Below are 16,718 nucleotides of genomic sequence, written 5' to 3'. Positions count from 1 at the left end.
CCCCCCGGATGAAAAGTTTGATACTTGGTCTTGCCAGCAGACCTTCAGAAGAGAGCAAAGACAGCATTTCTCACCTGTATAAAGGGATGCTACACTGAATATCAGTTTTGACAACAGTGATGATCTGCTGATAGAGTATCCTATGATGAATGATTCTAAAAGCCTGGCTTGCCTTTATTTTCTGTTTGGTATTTCTTGAACCAGGGAACTATCACTTGAGATGGTACTACCACAATATGTGAAGCGTTTGACATTTTTTTTTATACCACTGAGGAGGATGTTTGTGCAGTGGTCGATGGGACTGGTTAGAAAAGGATTTCATTTTTTGCCCCCGGTTGATGGTGAATCCAAATTGTTTAGGTTTCAGAGTAGCAGCCGTTGTAGTCTGTATTCGCAAAAAGAAGGAGTACTTGTGGCACCTTAGAGACTAACCAATTTGAGCATAAGCTTTGTTTAGCTGCCTCTGAAAACCTGTCCAGAATAAGCTGTAGATCACTTACACTATGACTAAGTAGAGCACAATGATCCACAAAAAGGACTTCAACATACTAGTTCCTCAAGGACTTTTGTTGTAAGCTTTTTGAGACTGAAGAGTTTTCTATCAGTTCTTTGCCTTATGTTTCCATTTTGGTCAATCTCGTGGTCATGGGATTTCAAAAATTGTAAATTTCATCATTTCAGCTATTTAAATCTGGAATTTCCCAGTGTTGTAATTGCAGGGGTCCTGACCCACAAAGGAGATGGGGGTTCACGAGGGCACTGTAAGAGGGGTTACAATACTGCTACTCATTTCTGTGCCGCTGCCTTTACAGCCTGGCCGCTGGAGAGCAGTGGCTGCTGGTTGGGAACGCAGCTCTGAAGACAGACCGACCGCCAGCAGCAGCACAGAAATAAGGATGGCATGATATGGCATTACTACCCTTACTTCTGCCTGCAGAGCTGGGCCCTCAGCAGCTGCTACTCTGGCTGCCCAGCTCTGAAGACAGCAACACAGAAGTAAGGTGGCCTTGTCTGGTATTGCCACCCTTACCTCTGCACTGCTGCTGGTGGGGTGCTGCCTTCAGAGCTGGGTGCCCAGCCAACAGCCACCACTCTTTGGCTGCCCAGCTCTGAAGGAAGTGTAGAAGTAAGGGTGGCAATACCATGACCCCTATAAAATAGGCTTGTAATCTTCCTGCAACTTCCTTTTGGATCAGGACCCCCAGTTTGAGAAACACTGGTCTCCCACCCCCCAGTAGGGTAAAAGCACACAAAGACCACAGGGGGAGGCCAAATTTCATTAACTAGGACACATTATTCCATGGCTGTGATTTTGGTAGGGCCTACTTATGCAACGGACAACCTTCAAAAGGGCATTTACATAATTCAGAATGGCTATGAAGGAGACTCAAGAGGACTGATGCCAGCATGCAGCTGGTTTCACCCCATTAGATATGGGGGAAAATGGTTTGAGAGGCCACTATCAGATTTTGATTATATGGGTATAGAAGGAGAAGCAGTACTTCTGAAAATCAGGACAGTTGCACTCCGAGTTTCTTTTTAAACTGATCCTCACTTTGCAGCCAGCTCTCACATAATAATGGCCACACTGGGTCAGACCAATGGCCCATTTAGCCCACTATCACATCTTCTGAAAGTGACTAGCGCCAGATGCTTCAGAGGGAATGAACAGAAGAGGGCAATTTATTGAGCAATCCATCTCCTGTCATCCAGTCTCAGATTCTGGAGGTCAGAGGTTTAAGGGATGTCCAAAACATGGGGTGTGCATCCCTGACCATCTTGGCTAATAACCATTGTGTGTACTTACCACAACATGCAGTCAACCTATAGAACTCTTCGCCAGCGGATGTTGTGAAGGTCTAAGAATTGGATAAATACATGGAGGACAGGTCCATCAATGGCTATTGACTAAGATGGTCAGGCATGCAACCCCACACTACGGTTGTGGCTCAGTGGATGGATCTCTCAATAACTGCCTTGTTCTGTTCATTTTCCTGAGGCATATGACAGTAGCTACTGTCAGAAGATGGGATACTGACCCATTATGACCATTCTTATGTCAGAGCTTGGTGCAAAAAGAAGATGAGTGAAAAATGTGACTGTCCTGACTGAGGTACTACCTCTTTTACACCCCAAGTAGCTGCCAGTAGGCAGCAGTAGCCATCATACCCCATGACACTGGTTCAACTGGCAGGCTAAACCAGGTACAGGGTTGCCATGCAGGGAAATGCCTATCTCAAACATACTAAGTCTTCTTTAGCAGACTTTGGAAAGACACTAAACACAGTATGAAATACATAAGGCTTGACAAGGCACAAAAGACATCAGTGGCTATCTGCTGCAACTAACCAAATTACCAGTTGTCTCAACCTTTTGTGCCACTGGTCTTTGATATTCTATGAATGATACACTTACTACAATTAGAGCCAAGTAATTTTTGTAGCACTCAAAAGGCTTCAGTCAGCTATTGACACTGCTTAGTCTATCTGGTCAAATGAAGTACCATCAATTAGAAGTGCATGCTCCAATAGCCCTTTGAAGCAAGAGTAATGGCAAGACAGTGGTTTAATTCTTCAATACAGCTTCTACTTCCATAAACAAAGATTTAGGACTTGCCATAAGGGCATCTTAGGAGTCTTCAGGGTAAAGGCTTGACTATCTTGACAACTGTTACCCATCCATTTATATCAGTACATTCAGACTGCTTCTAAATATTACTTTAGAAGCATGTTCTAGGTTGAGTGATTCCAGGCACTGGAAAGAGGAATAAGCATTTTGAATTTGGGTCCCAAGATTCATGGGCAGGGAGCACCTTGCATTACACAAGTCAACTGTCCTCTAGCCCCACCCCCGAATCCTTAAGCGAGTTATTTGGAGCCCTGTTGGGCATTGGAGGAAGGGAACATATAGCTCAAGAGATCTGCTGTAGACGAAGGGCTACGTGCACATGGGTGACTGGGCAACAAAACTGCAGATGAAATTCCATCTTGATAAATGCAAAGGAATGCACACTAGAAAACAATTCCAACTATAATTATAAAATGAGGGTCTAAATTAGCTGTTACCACTCAAGAAAGATTTGAGTAATTGCAGATAGTTCTCTGAAAGCATCCACTCAATGTGCAGCAGCAGTCAAAAAAAAAAAAAAAGGATAATGTTGGGAACCATTAAGAAAGGGATAGATAAGATGACAGAACATATCATATTGCTTCTATATAAATCCATGGTATGCCCACATCTTTAATACTGCATGCAGATGTGATCACCCCATCTCAAAAAAAAGATGTATTGGAACTGGAAAAGGTTCAGAAAAAGGGCAACAAAAATGATTAAGGTATGGAACAGCTTCCATATGAGAAGCAATTAGTAAGACTGGGCGTTTTCAGCTTGGAAAAATATGACTGGGGGGAAATATGATAGAGTCTATAAAATCATGATGGATATGGAGAACGTAAATAAGGAAGCGTTATTTACTCCTTCTCATAACACAAGATCTAGGGGTCACCAAGTGAAATTAATAGACAGCAGGTTTTTTTAAAAAAAAAAAGTATTTCTTCACACAATGCACAGTCAACCTGTGGAACTCTTTGCCAGAGGATGTTGTGAAGGACAAGACTAACAGGGTTCAAAAAAGAACTAGATAAATTCATGGAGGATAGGTCCATCAACGGCTATTAGCCAGGTTGGGCATGGATGGTAACCATAAGTTTGCCAGAAGCTGGGAATGGGTGACAGGGGATGGATCACTTGGTTACCTGTTCTGTTCATTCCCCTCTGGGGCACCTGGCACTGGCCACTGATGGAAGACAGGATACTGGGCTAGATGGACCTTTGGTTTGACCCAGTGTGGCCATTCTTATGAGCAAGCAGAGGATCCCAGAAGTTCCTCTATTGCCTCCCCTCCCCAAAGAGGGGTCAAATAAATGCACAATGAAGGATCATTTTTCATGTTCCACAGAGAAAATAACCTGTTTAGAACTTGCAAATAGTTTTGCTATAAGAGGTATTTGGAATGTAAGACCCAGCACACATTCAGTAATGCAGCTACATCTGCTGTAAAAAGAGCACCAAGTCATTAAAGCCTTACTCTTCAATTAGGGTTAACGCGAACACTACTGTTAGGATATAGATATTCAGGTCTGTCTGCAAAGGCCTATACTTTAGCTCAATGATAAACATATGTACCTAAATTCTCAGTTAGATGTACAAAACAAGAACCAAAATCACTCTGCCCGCTTATAAGCCTTCTCTCCCTAGGATAGTCTGAGGCCTTGTTCTTAGGCTAAGGTCTTTGGCTAAGCAGCAGAGGCAGCCATAAGCTAGGAAGCGAATGATCACATCTTCACCAGTCACACTGAAATAAGGCAGTTTTGGGCTGTTAAAAAAAGTGATCCAATCTATCACCTTCAGAGAAAGAGAAGAGCCTAGAAAATGTAAATAAAATTTAGTTTGATAACATCCTGTCTGGCAGGAACTCACTTATCAATAGCTGGGGTGTGAAATCCTCATTTCTTTGTTGTTCCATCACTGTCATCCCCATTTCCCTATTGTTTGTCTGTATAATCTCTGCCTGGTTCTGGGATTGTTTCTGTCTGCTGTATAATTAATTTTGTTGGGTTTAAACCAATTAAGGTGGTGGGATATAATTAGTTAGATAATCATGTTACAATGTTAGGATTGGTTAGTTTAACAAATCATTTTACTGAAATTTAAGTATAGCTAAGCAGAATTCAAGTTACACTATAGTCTGCAGTCTATCAGGAAGTAACAGGGGGATGGGAACGGGGTGGGGGAAATTGGAATCATATTTTGCTAAGGGGGGGGGGAGAATGGGAACAGGGACACAGGCAAGGCTCTGTGGCATCAGAGCTGGGAAGGGGAACACTGAGGAAGGAAATTGGAATCTTTGCTTGTTGGAAGTTCATCCCAAACAAACACTGAATTGTTTGCACCTTCGGACTTCGGCTGCTCTCTGTTCATGCGAGAAGGACCAGGGAAAAAAGAGAGGGTGAAGGAATAGGCTCTCTAACTACACATTGCGATTAAAATCTCAACAAGAAGTTTTAACAAGCCAGGGTACACTCTGTTTTACTAGGATTGCTAGTACTTACTACAATGTATCTGGAGGACCAATAATGAGGACTTCCCATCGGTAAAGATCATTGTCGTCTATTAAACCTGCTGAAAAACCTTCCACTGGATTTTTGTTGAGCTCTGTTTAAAAAAAAAAGAAAAGAAAACAAGCTTGTGAACCTTTGTGCACTTTAATATAATCTGCATACTTAACTAGCATACAGAGGTTGGGAGGACTGGTTATAAAAATAGTCAGTCACTGGTCAGGGTCTGGTGTCCCTTAACTCATCATCCTCATCACCACCTGCAAAAAAATTTTACAACTCACTTTATATGTAGTAGGTCCCTAGGCTCAGTCCAGTATCTAGTAGGGACTAAATTCCTGTCATGATCCCTAATCTGCCTGCTTCAGAAGAAAAGCCAAAGATCCAGGAGGGAAATCCTGAGACGGTAAGTGCCAGAACAAGTTTGAGGCTCAACAGGCAATGCCAGAGGACTTGTAATTCAGTAGTCAGTCTTGCAGACCTCAAAACTGACACAATAGCAAGGGTACTTACTATGTAGTGTGGTATCCTGAGTGTTGGAGGGTACATTTTAGTCTTATGAGCCACAGCACAGGAGCAAGATGGGGAGATTATTCTTGCTGTATTTGAAAAGTCAGTATTTTTAACCAGTATTTTTTCTTTTGAAGGAACTGAAAAGTCTTTCAGGATCCAGAAGAGTAGCAGAACCAAGTCAGTGTCCCTACAACTTGGTCACAAGGCAGTGGTTCACAAGGACCAAAAGGTTGTCTAGAGGGATTAGGGTTGGGAAAAAGACTAGAAGAGACTAGTGCCAGGGGTTCTATTTCATGTCCCCCTCATCCACTGGGAGGCTATTTGTATCTTGCTTGTTGTGCTTCCAGGCTGGCCATATACATTATGGCAGCAGTTCTCAAACTGTGCGTCAGAACCCGAAAGTGAGTCATGACCCCATTTTAATGGGGTTGCCAGGGCTGGCTTAGACTTACTGGGGCTCAGGGCTGAATCCCAAGCCCCACTGCCCAGGAAGGAAGTTGAAGCCTGAGGGATTCAGCTGTCAGGTTACAGGCCCCCTGGCTGGAGCTGAAGCCCTTGGGCTTTGACCCCTTCCCTACCCAGGACAGTGGGGCTGGGGCTTGGGCTCCCCACCCAGGGCAGTGGGAATCAGACAGACTCATGGCCCCAGGAGGGAGAACTGAATCCTATAGTAATTTATGTTGTCAGAAGGAGGTCGGGGGTGCAGGAGGATGCTCAAAGCCCCCTTGTTTCCAGAGAAATGGTTAAGTTAAGTACATTCAGATAACCCTGGCAAGTGACCTGTACCCACATTCTGCAGAGAAGGTGAAAACCTCAATGTCACTGCCCATCTGACCTAGGGGGAAAAATTCCTTCCCAACCCCACATCGTGATCAGTTTGACCCGAACATGAGAGCACAAACCAACAAACTAAGTGTATGAGACAGATAGGACTCTAGGTGGGGTGGGCCAGAGCACTATCTCCAGCCATGGCCATTCCTGATGCTTCGGGGCAAGGAGATAAGCTTCCCAGAACGTTTTTTTGGAGGGGGAAGGAAGAATCCCTTCCTGATCCTCACAAGTGCCTGATTGAAACCGCAGAGCCTGAACTTTAGGTATTTAAGAAACTAGAAGTGAGCCCCAAGGCTGTTGAGCCCTGCCCTCTACCATCACAAGCAACCCTGTAATTCAATTGCATCTTATTTGTCCAGTGGCCTTAAAAAAAGCAAAGCAAGTTGTCTGCCCCCACAACTTACTGGGAGTCTGTTCCAGAACTTCACCCCTCTGATAGTTAGAAACCCTCTGTTAAATTCCAGCCTTAATATATTCATGGCCAGTTTATACTCATTAGTTCTTGTGGTCATACTGTCCTTTAGCTTAAGCAGCTCTTCACCCTCCCTGGTACTTACCCCTCTTAATATATTTATAAAGAACAATCATATCCCCTCTCAGCATTCTTTTTGCCAGCCTAAACAAGCCAAGCTCTTCCAGTCTTCCTCTCATAAGATAGGTCCTCCATTCACCTAATCATCCTACTAGCTTTCTGTACCTGTTCATTTGTTTTTCCTTGAACATGGATGACCAGAATTTTACACAGTATTTCAAATGAGGTCTTCCCAATGTCTTGTACAACAGCATTCATACTTTTCTACTGGAAATGCCTTTCCTAATGCAATCCTAAAACTGCACTTGCCTTTTCAGCCACATCACACTGGTTGCTCATGGTTATTTGTGATTGACCTACATATCCAGGTGTGTCTCCTCCTCTGTTGCTTCCAACTGATGAGTCCCAAGCTTGTAGCAGAAATTAGAGCTTAAGTACATGACCTTGTACTCTGTACTATTGTGGACTGGAGAGAAATGGGGTGAAGTTTTGAGGTCATTGAGATCTTCCTGTATAATATTCCCATCCTCCTCTGTTCTGACAATGCCTCCCAACTGGGTATCAGCAAGTTTCATTAGCACACCTATTTTTTGTGCCAAGGTCATAAGTATTTTCACTCAAGATCAGTACTTGAGGAACTCCACTACTACTGACCATCCGTCTAACATGCCAGATTTCAGTATTCTGGGAGGTGGAAGAAAAAAATTTACATGTAAGAGCTTGGTTTCTATTTCTAGACACTCATTTCCATCAGCTGCACTTCCTTCATGCTCCATATTATTGAAAACTGACGCATTTAGGTTTTGGACCACATCTAGTTTATCTTTAACCTCCTTCTCATCCACACAGCATAGCAGCTCAACCTCATCCATCCTTGTTCATACAACTAAAAAAACCAAACCACCACCATTTTAATTTCCTCGATAAACACTAATCCATCTTGACTTTTAGCAAACCTTACTTTATTCCCACATTTTCTAGCTTCTGCAATGTAGTTTTCTTTGCAGATCAATTCTTTTCTGTTCCCTATAGGCTCTCTGCTTACTCCTAAACTTTTGAGGTGGTCATTCATTCAGTGGGGTCTAGAGCCTTTCCCTACCAATTTCCTCTCTTGCTTGGGATAAAAATTTCAGATTGAGTTTCTTCAAACCAGCTATACAAAAAACTAAGCCTCCTTCACATTTAAGTCACTGAGTTCTTCAGCCCAATTGACTTCTTTAATTCATTCCCTTGATTTCCTCAAGTCTGCTCTTTTGAAGTTAAAAAAAAAAAAAGCCACAAACCACCAGCTGATGACATGGTTTTCATTAGCCTTCTATTTCATTCTTACCAAATTGGCTCTTGATCCAAGGTTATTTCTGACAGCCAGCTCTAAGATGTTCTCACTCGAAACCTGTCACTACTTAATAAACCAGGTCTAAAACGGCACCACCTCGTTACTTCGGTGACAGCTTGATAAAGAAAAGACGGCCATCTATCACACCCACAGGTAAAGGAGCCCTACCAGTGCTGGTAGCATTTATTCTCCATCCCTATCCAGGAAATTAAAGTCTCCCATTATGGCATAATTCCCTAAAGTATTCCTTTAATATTAAAGAAATCACTATCCATATATGAAGTTTTGCCCCTTGAAATGAAAGCATAAATATGTATTGGCTCAGGTGAAAGCGTAAGATCTTGCCTAAAGGTTGTTTCAAAGTTGTCCTTGCAACACACAGAGCAGAATGACCACCACCACCACGGCTTGAATCTCACTCATCCTGCAAGCTGAACTGGTGGCCACTCAGAAAGCAGGTAAAACAATCTGATGCTATTTGAAAGGCAGTTCTATCAGAAGCAAGGACCATAATGGAATCCCATACAGAATGGCTAGACAGAGGAAATACATTTGCAGTTTCAGAAATCTAGGTACTGTTGGAAAACAGACTGAGAAATCTTGTATGAGAGGCTGATATTGTGGCCAAGTGGACTCAAACCAGTTTATAGCTCAAGGTGTCAGGAATGGACGTCTCCAGTGGATGAAGGCAACGTTTACTAGTCCACTCAGAGAAACGTTTCCTTTTGTGCCTATCTTAACCTGATGGATACTTACCTGCTCTGAATCAGAAAGTCCTGAAACTACACCAAGCAGCTTCTATCCATGTAGGTCAACCAACCAGCATTCAAGTTGTTAGATTCAGCCCAATGTTCCCTCTAATTTTTCAGACACATGCATAATTAATTGTGTGGGACACAACCTCCATATTGGTGCACATAAAATTCATATGGTGGGGGTGGGGCAGGAGAGAGAGAATCCCGCCCCCCAGCTCTCTCCCCTGGCCATGGCAGGTCTGGGATCAGGTAGAGGGAGGGGCATCTCTCCCCACTGCAGCTTGAGCAGTGCTTAATAGGCTGCTGTGCGGCCATGCAGCTTAGACGGAACTTAGATACAGACTGCAAATTTGGATGAAGGATTAGATGATAGTTTTGTTAAACCAGGTCCTGAAGAGGTGGCAACAATATGTGGTTAACTGCAAGATGGAAGAGTTCCAAAATAAAAATAAATAAAAACTGGTGTTGCCAACCTGATGCTAGGAGTATCAAATGGTTCCCTCATATCATCCTGCCAAAGGACTCTGGGAATTAGCGGAGATTGTGGGAAGGCCTATATGAAGTGGCTGCCCCAGTGACTCAGAAGAGCATCTTAGCTGGAGCTTGACTCATTCATCCAAGCAGAAGATGTCATATTTTGCCTTCTAGATGGTCAAAGATATCCATGAGTGGGAACCCCAATAGGATATGGCTCTCAAGTCCATTTGTGCATTAGAGAAGCTATTTCTTCTGATATGAACCAGATTGTTGTGTCCCCCAATATCTAGAGCTAAAAGGTTGATGTAGTTCTGAAGACACTGTTCCTACAGAAGAGTTGCTTCCTGACAGGTGTTGATCATGCCCCTCCTTAGCATCCTAGAAATGTAGGGCTGAAAGGGACCTCAGAGGTCATCTACTCCAGCCCCCAATGCTAAGGCAACACCAGGTATGCCTAGACCATCCCTGACAGGTGTTTGTCTAACTTGTTCTTAAAACCCACCAATGTTAGGGATTCCAGAACCTCCCTTGGAAGCCTATTCCAGAGTTTAACTAGCCTTATAGTTAGAAAGTTGTATGTCTCCCTTACTGAAAATTAAGCCCACTACTTCTTGTCCTACTTTCAGTGGACATGCCAAATAACTGTTCACAGACCTCTTTACAGCCACCCTTAATATATTAACCTGGGTTCTCCCCTCCCACCAGTTCTGTCTCAAGACTAAACATGACCCTTTTTTTTTAGCCTTCCCTCATACATTAGGTTTTTCTAAACCTTTTGTTGTGTGTTGCTGTCCTCTGGACTTTTGAAATTTGTCCACATCTTTCCTAAAGTGTAGACAATTCTGGGCACCACAGTAACTCAAACTGAGGTCTCATCAGTGCTGAGCAGAGCAGGACGATTACCTACTGTGTCTTACATACAGCACTCCTGTTAACATGTGAAAAAGTGCACCACATTGTTGACTCTTATTCAAGTTGTGATCCACTATAACCCCCAGATCCTTTTCATAAGTTATTCCCCATTTTGTAGTAGTGCAGTTGATTTTTCTTTCTGAAGTGAAGTACTTTGTGCTTGTTTTTGTTCAATTTTATCTTGTTGAATGAAGACCAGGTCTCCAATTTGTCAAGAGCCTGCTGAACTCTAATCCTGTCCTCCAAAGTGCTTGCAGCCCCTCCCAGCTTAGGGTCATCTGCCAGTTTTAAAAGCATACTCCTCACCTGTTGATATACACTGCTGCAGTATTGCCTGTCAGGATCTGACTAGTTGCTCCCTTCACAAGGGGTAGAAGCTATCTGCAGGTCTTATTTCAAAGATATTTGTAAGACTGAGTCCACAGGGGACCCCATAGCCTGAGTCAGAGAAAGGTGCACCTTTGCTCCCCAACTTTTCCTTCAGGAGTCAAACTCCTACAACCCCCTATAATTTCATACTGTATCTGCTTGGTTGAAAGACAACAGCGGTCTGAAGTGAACTCAGACATTTGATGTCAAGAAAGCCATGTGCCCGAGTCATCTGAGGCAGACTTAATGAAGTTATTGGATGAGCCTGGAGATCTGATCATTTGTCAAAAAATACTTGTCATAAGAAAAGCTTTTGCCACTGTTGAGGTGGTGATTGCTCCTATGAGCTCCACTAACTGGGTGGGAGTGTACACCTAAGTAGGTATCACTTCTAGTTTGGCATCAACTCTACACCTGTCATTTGCTGACAGTTGACAACCTGTGGTACCATCAATCCTGGTACCCTCTATTGCATCTGGCTTGGTACTGAACAGAGGAGAATTTCCTTTCTGCTACTTTTGACATTACTGCATGAGTCTGCAGTATCACTCTACCCTGGCACAAAATCACCTCATTTCCACCCACCTTTACAACAACATCTAGGCATTTGAGGATCTCTTCTGAACCCTGTCTCCTTTGCTAAATGTTTCACTCCTATCTGTAGGCTCTAAATCCAGTCAAGTATAAAACTTTGGTTACTGGCAATGGAAAAATTACACCCCTCTTTGTTGGAACTGACTTCTCATGGAGTCCTGCTACTCCATAGGGCATAGCACCACCCATAGGCAAGTTTTATTGTTTATCTTAACCTGCATCTTCTAGAAGCTGCTACTTTATCACCCAAGACACACAACGTGAGGAGAGCTGAGGAAAAGTGACATCCCATTCTATCTAATCATAAGCATGAGGTGGACAGAGCTCAACTCCTGTGGATGCCTCCTCCTTCACCCGACGTGCCTCAATATAGGACACAATCCTGGCCACCTTGGGCATCTCATTCTCACTTTGTGGTTCCATATAGCGTGGGACATCTTGCTCCCATGCATAAATCCCTTATGTCACCGGAACCTCAAAACAATTCAGCTACCTCAACCTAAAGTCACTCATGTCGAGGACCAGGACATGGAGGGTAACTGAACAAAAACCACTGATGCATAGCTCTTTTGATGCTTAAAGTCTCTAATCCCCACAGCCTGGGGTTACCTCTAATATCTGGAGCATTTGCTGACTGTTTAAGGAGTGCACAACAGACGTGCTGGAACAGTTTGAGTCAGATGGTCCCTTCATAAGCTTTTTTAAATGCACCTCAAACTGAGTGTACTTGGAAGGAGAACACTGAGACTGTTACATCTCATTGTCATGGGTGGTAAGAAACTCAGTGGCATCTGGATTGCTCCACCCTTTATGCCCTTGAGAGGCATGCGGGTGTGTAAGGTACAGCTACTGCCTTCACAGATGCTGCTGGTTAGATTCTGAACTCATGCACATCGTGTGCGTATGCACTGGGGGTGGGAATCTAGGTGGATACTTAAAGGCAGTTCCTTAAAGCTCACCACATGAACTGAAATGCCTATCTCTTAAAAATAACGGAAACACAAAGTTGGATTTACATCCTTCGTTGTGTTGTATGAACAAGGCCTTAATCTTTCCTTGGAAGAAAGAAGAGGGTATCAAATTTAAATATGTTTTCGCTAGCCAGGAGTTGCTTCCTAGATATCTGATGCAAGGCTTACATGATTTTTTTTTCCTACCTTGGAAAATACTAAGTCCAATGTAAAAAGCCAAGCAGGATTTTAAATAAGGATATTCACGCGTTTGACTTCTACAGAAGAGGTCAACCTCAATTTCTCTTCCTTTCAAGGTCATCTTTAGGATTCCATTATGTGTAGTGGAGTATCTTAAATGAAGTTGTGATTACAGCTTTTCTGTAAATATTAGTCCATTGTATCTATGGAGGCTTGCCGGATTGCATGTCAGGTGCCAAACCTACAACAATTCTAGAGAAGTTGCAAATGGGTCTTCTTGAGCATCGAGTTACAGTTCTAGATGTTTGGACCTCCAGCCCATAAAAGCCACATGCAGCTTCAGTTTCTTTATTGCCTTCCACTAGCACAAAGAAGCCGCAGGATTCAAACGTAGAAGGGATGGACAAGATGTGGTTTGGAAATAGTATTACAGAGGACTAACTTCCTTTACAGAGGAGTTAGTAACACTGCCACCACCACCACCGAAGCATGGGCTGATTAAATTCAGAACTGTTCCCCAAATAATCAAACCAGGATACTAAGCCAAGAAATTATGCTGCATTAATAGGTAATAACATCATGACATGGTATTTTTACTGTGCTTGTAAAAATCTGTCTCAAAAAGGGCTTTAGACCTAGTAGTCCCAGCATGTTCATGGGCAGTACGATAATGTGAAAGGTGTGGTCATAACCAATTTCATTGGGACCAACATACCAAAATGGCTTTTCCTCCATTACTTATCCCACAAAGATACCATTAGTACTCCTGGGGGAATTCTGTACACAGTCTTTTAGAGTTCTGCATATTTTATTTGTCATATCACCACACCAGTTTCCAATTATTTTGGTAAATTTCAAAATACCTGTCAGCAAGTATGTCTAACAAACAAAAAGATTCCCCCAGGAGTATAGAGTTAAAAGAAACACTTAAGACAACCCAGTTCCTCTTTCCTCTGTTATGCTTTTGTTGGTTCCTTCAGTCTGGGTGTGTCACACGTGCCAGCTGGGCATGTCTTGGGGAAAAAAAAAAAACTCTACCCCTCCAGTCTCAGGCACCCTCACCCCCCCAGAGCCCAGCCACGCTCTCCCCCTCCACCCCCACCTCCCAAAGTCCAGGGATTCAGACAGAGAAACTGACTGAGGCTGGGTCCTGGGCTTGTACGGAGTTTCCTGCACACCACCTCTTTCCCTCAGGACATGCTGGGAACTACAGCTGCCCAGAATCCTCAGCTCCCCATCTTTCTCCCCTCCTCCTCCTGCCAAGTGTCCTATATTTGCAAGCTGAAGAGCTGGGCCCTGCTGGGTCCAGTGGGCCCTAGTGGCAGCCAGCAGCTCTGCAGCACCAGTTATGTATAGGAAAATGAAATTCTACGCAGATCATTAATTCTGCACAAATTCTGCATTGCAAAGTTACGCAGAATTCCCTGAAGAAGCAAGCAAGCAGTAAACTGCTTTACAGCAATCTCATCCACCTCACTATTAGAGATTTGTCTTCAGTGTTAGGCATTATAGAAACTGCCGTATTAAGTAGGAATGTGTGTATTGCTCTCCTTTCTGCATGTGTTGTCATCCACTTACATTATTTATCACTTCTTAGGAGGAAGACTTCTCCATCCTAGCCTCTTTCCCATATCACCTCTTGTATTGTAAGGCAGAGATGGACCATGTAGAAGTAAATTAAGGAATTCTCTCATATTTCCTACTCTCTCCTTTTCTGAGACATTGACATTTCTATCCTCCCAACTGCTTATGAATTATTTTTAGGAGGTACTGAAGACAACTCTAACTGAAATCTAGGCAGGATGGATTTTTAAAAAAGTTTTAGACCAAAAAAAGATTTTAAACAGATTTTAGAAAATAAACCTATTAAATTAAAATAGCAATCAGCCTATGATGGGCCTAAACTTAACATAATTAAAAAAAAATTTAAACTCAGCATAGAAACCCACAAGGCAGCATGTTTCCTGCTGAAGTTTTAAACTAGTGGAAGTCACTGGATAGGCACCTGGAACCAGTGTGTTGAAGTGTTTTTGATAGCAGTAGCCTCTTCTGCAGGTGCAGAGAGAATATTTTCTTCATTTTAGTTCAATGACTAGTTAAAGTTACAAAAACAAGTGGGAGTTGAAAAGGCAGAAAAGCTGGTTTTTCTTTTCCAATCTATGAAGAAAAAGGAGATGAGACTGAGATAACTAGTTCAAAAATACTGAAGTTTGTGACCAGAAACAATAAGTACAATTCACTATAAATACAGCTGTTTCAAATACAAAATGGTTTTAGTAGACTCAAGTATCCAGCACATTCAAAGTAGATTTAATTGGAGTTTGTATTTAACTGAATTTGGATCTCTATACAAATAGTGCTGAACACAGTTAGTTAAACCATCCAATAAATAATGCATAGTTCACCTATCTGAATATAAATGCAAGTGAAGCTATAGAATTGTTTAAATAAGTGTGTATAGATATACTGTATCCTCCTGATTAGCAAAACAAAAATACAACTTTAGTCTAAAGGCTATGTTTAGTCGCAAATCAAGGTGTCTTAATAGTTCAAAGCCAATGAGAATCAACCTTGCCCCCACCCCCCAAAGACCACGTACAAAACAAAACAATTAAAATTGATTTAAATCAAGGTTTCCTACTAACTTAAATTATTCAAATTGGAGGAGATTTAAATTAATGCCCCCCTGAACTGTCTAAAGGAGCTACAAGGGCTCAGCATTTCTGAACTATCAGGCCTTTAGGCTTACAAGCTTAAAACTTACTCATTCTTTCACAATCAAGCACTTGCACGTCTACATCCTCATTGATGAAATGCTTCATGTCATGGGTCTCATGTGACCTGCTGGACTCCTCAAGCCTTTATCAATTCCCCCTCCCCGACTCTCTTTAAGCATCAGATTCAGACTCCTTTCCTTTCAGGTGAGCCTTGAGCACTGCTGTTGCTTAAGCTAGTAATGCAGTGGGGATACACCACCTCTCTTCTGCTAATTCAGCTACTGTGCTGATCAGGTGTTATTCTGCACTGTGATCACTCTCTCTAGTTAAGCTAGCCTGAGCTAACTCTGCAGTAGAGACAAGTCCTTGGTCTAGCCTTTTCTTCAGGCAAGAACTTTGGTCCTACAGGCTATGGAAGCAATAGCTTGATTTTATTTATCAGTGAGTGGGTGGATGTGTTGTGCACGATGAGACTGAGGGAGAGCAAGTCTGAAAAGTTTAATTGCGTTTGGTTCTGGAAGTGGTGTTGTCCTTGGTCACTCACTTTGCAGGAATCCAATGTCTAGTCCAGGGGTAGGCAACCTGTAGCCCGCGTGCAAAAGGCGGCGCACAAGCTGATTTTCAGGGGTACTCACACTGCCTGGGTCCTGGCCACCGGTCCAGGAAGCTCTGCATTTTAAATGAAGCTTCTTAAACATTTTAAAAACTTTACTTTACATACAATAGTTTAGTTATATATATTACAGACTTTTAGAAAGACCTTCTAAAATATATTACTGGCACGCAAAACCTTACATTAAGAGTGAATAAATGAAGACTTGGCACACCACTTCTGAAAGGTTGCCGACCCCTGGTCTAGTCTATAACCAGTTAGAAGAGCTGGCTCCAACACTCATGAGCCATCATGGAGGACTAGGCATTCCCAGATAGCTAGAGCCAGTCCCACGGAGGACTTTGAATATCAGGCTCTCTTGACTCAGCTCTGAATTAACTCCCCACTGAACAGAGCAAAGCAACTGCAAGGAGAAGGGAGCATGCACAGAGTGTTCATAGCAAGCTCTAATGCTATGCATATGGGCTGCTGTGTCTTGTACTAGCTGGAACCTTTAGTGATTGAAGGACTCTGCATTTACAGGCACCAGATGAAGACGACATACCTGTTTTACAGTGATTTATAAGTATGTCAATTCCCACCTGAAGTAGTTACTGCTTACAGATAGGGTAAGCTGTTCCTAAGTACAGATGCATGGGAGTTAGAGGAACTCCCATGCAACAGGGCCCAGTAGCGACATGAACAAATTAAGAAAAAAAGAGGGCTCCAATGCCTGAAGCTTCCCTGTACAACTAGGCAGGAGTCAACCAATAATTGGTTTTAAGCACCTCACTTGTCTTCCTTGGCCTCTTGATTTGATTA

General features: G+C 42.8%; 1 protein-coding gene across 1 annotated transcript in view; it reads right to left on the bottom strand.

Annotated features, from left to right (window-relative positions):
• The window catches only part of UBE2G1 (ubiquitin conjugating enzyme E2 G1), a 41,285-nt gene that overhangs the window by 12,721 nt on the left and 11,846 nt on the right, over positions 1-16,718 (bottom strand). The window contains exon 2 of the mRNA XM_074974693.1: positions 5,112-5,214. Within this exon, the coding sequence (XP_074830794.1) occupies positions 5,112-5,214 (103 nt within the window). The remainder of the gene's footprint in view (positions 1-5,111; positions 5,215-16,718) is intronic.

Source organism: Natator depressus, chromosome 17, assembly GCF_965152275.1.
Source record: "Natator depressus isolate rNatDep1 chromosome 17, rNatDep2.hap1, whole genome shotgun sequence".
Lineage (NCBI taxonomy): Eukaryota > Metazoa > Chordata > Testudines > Cheloniidae > Natator > Natator depressus.
This window is presented reverse-complemented; position numbering and strand designations above follow the sequence as displayed.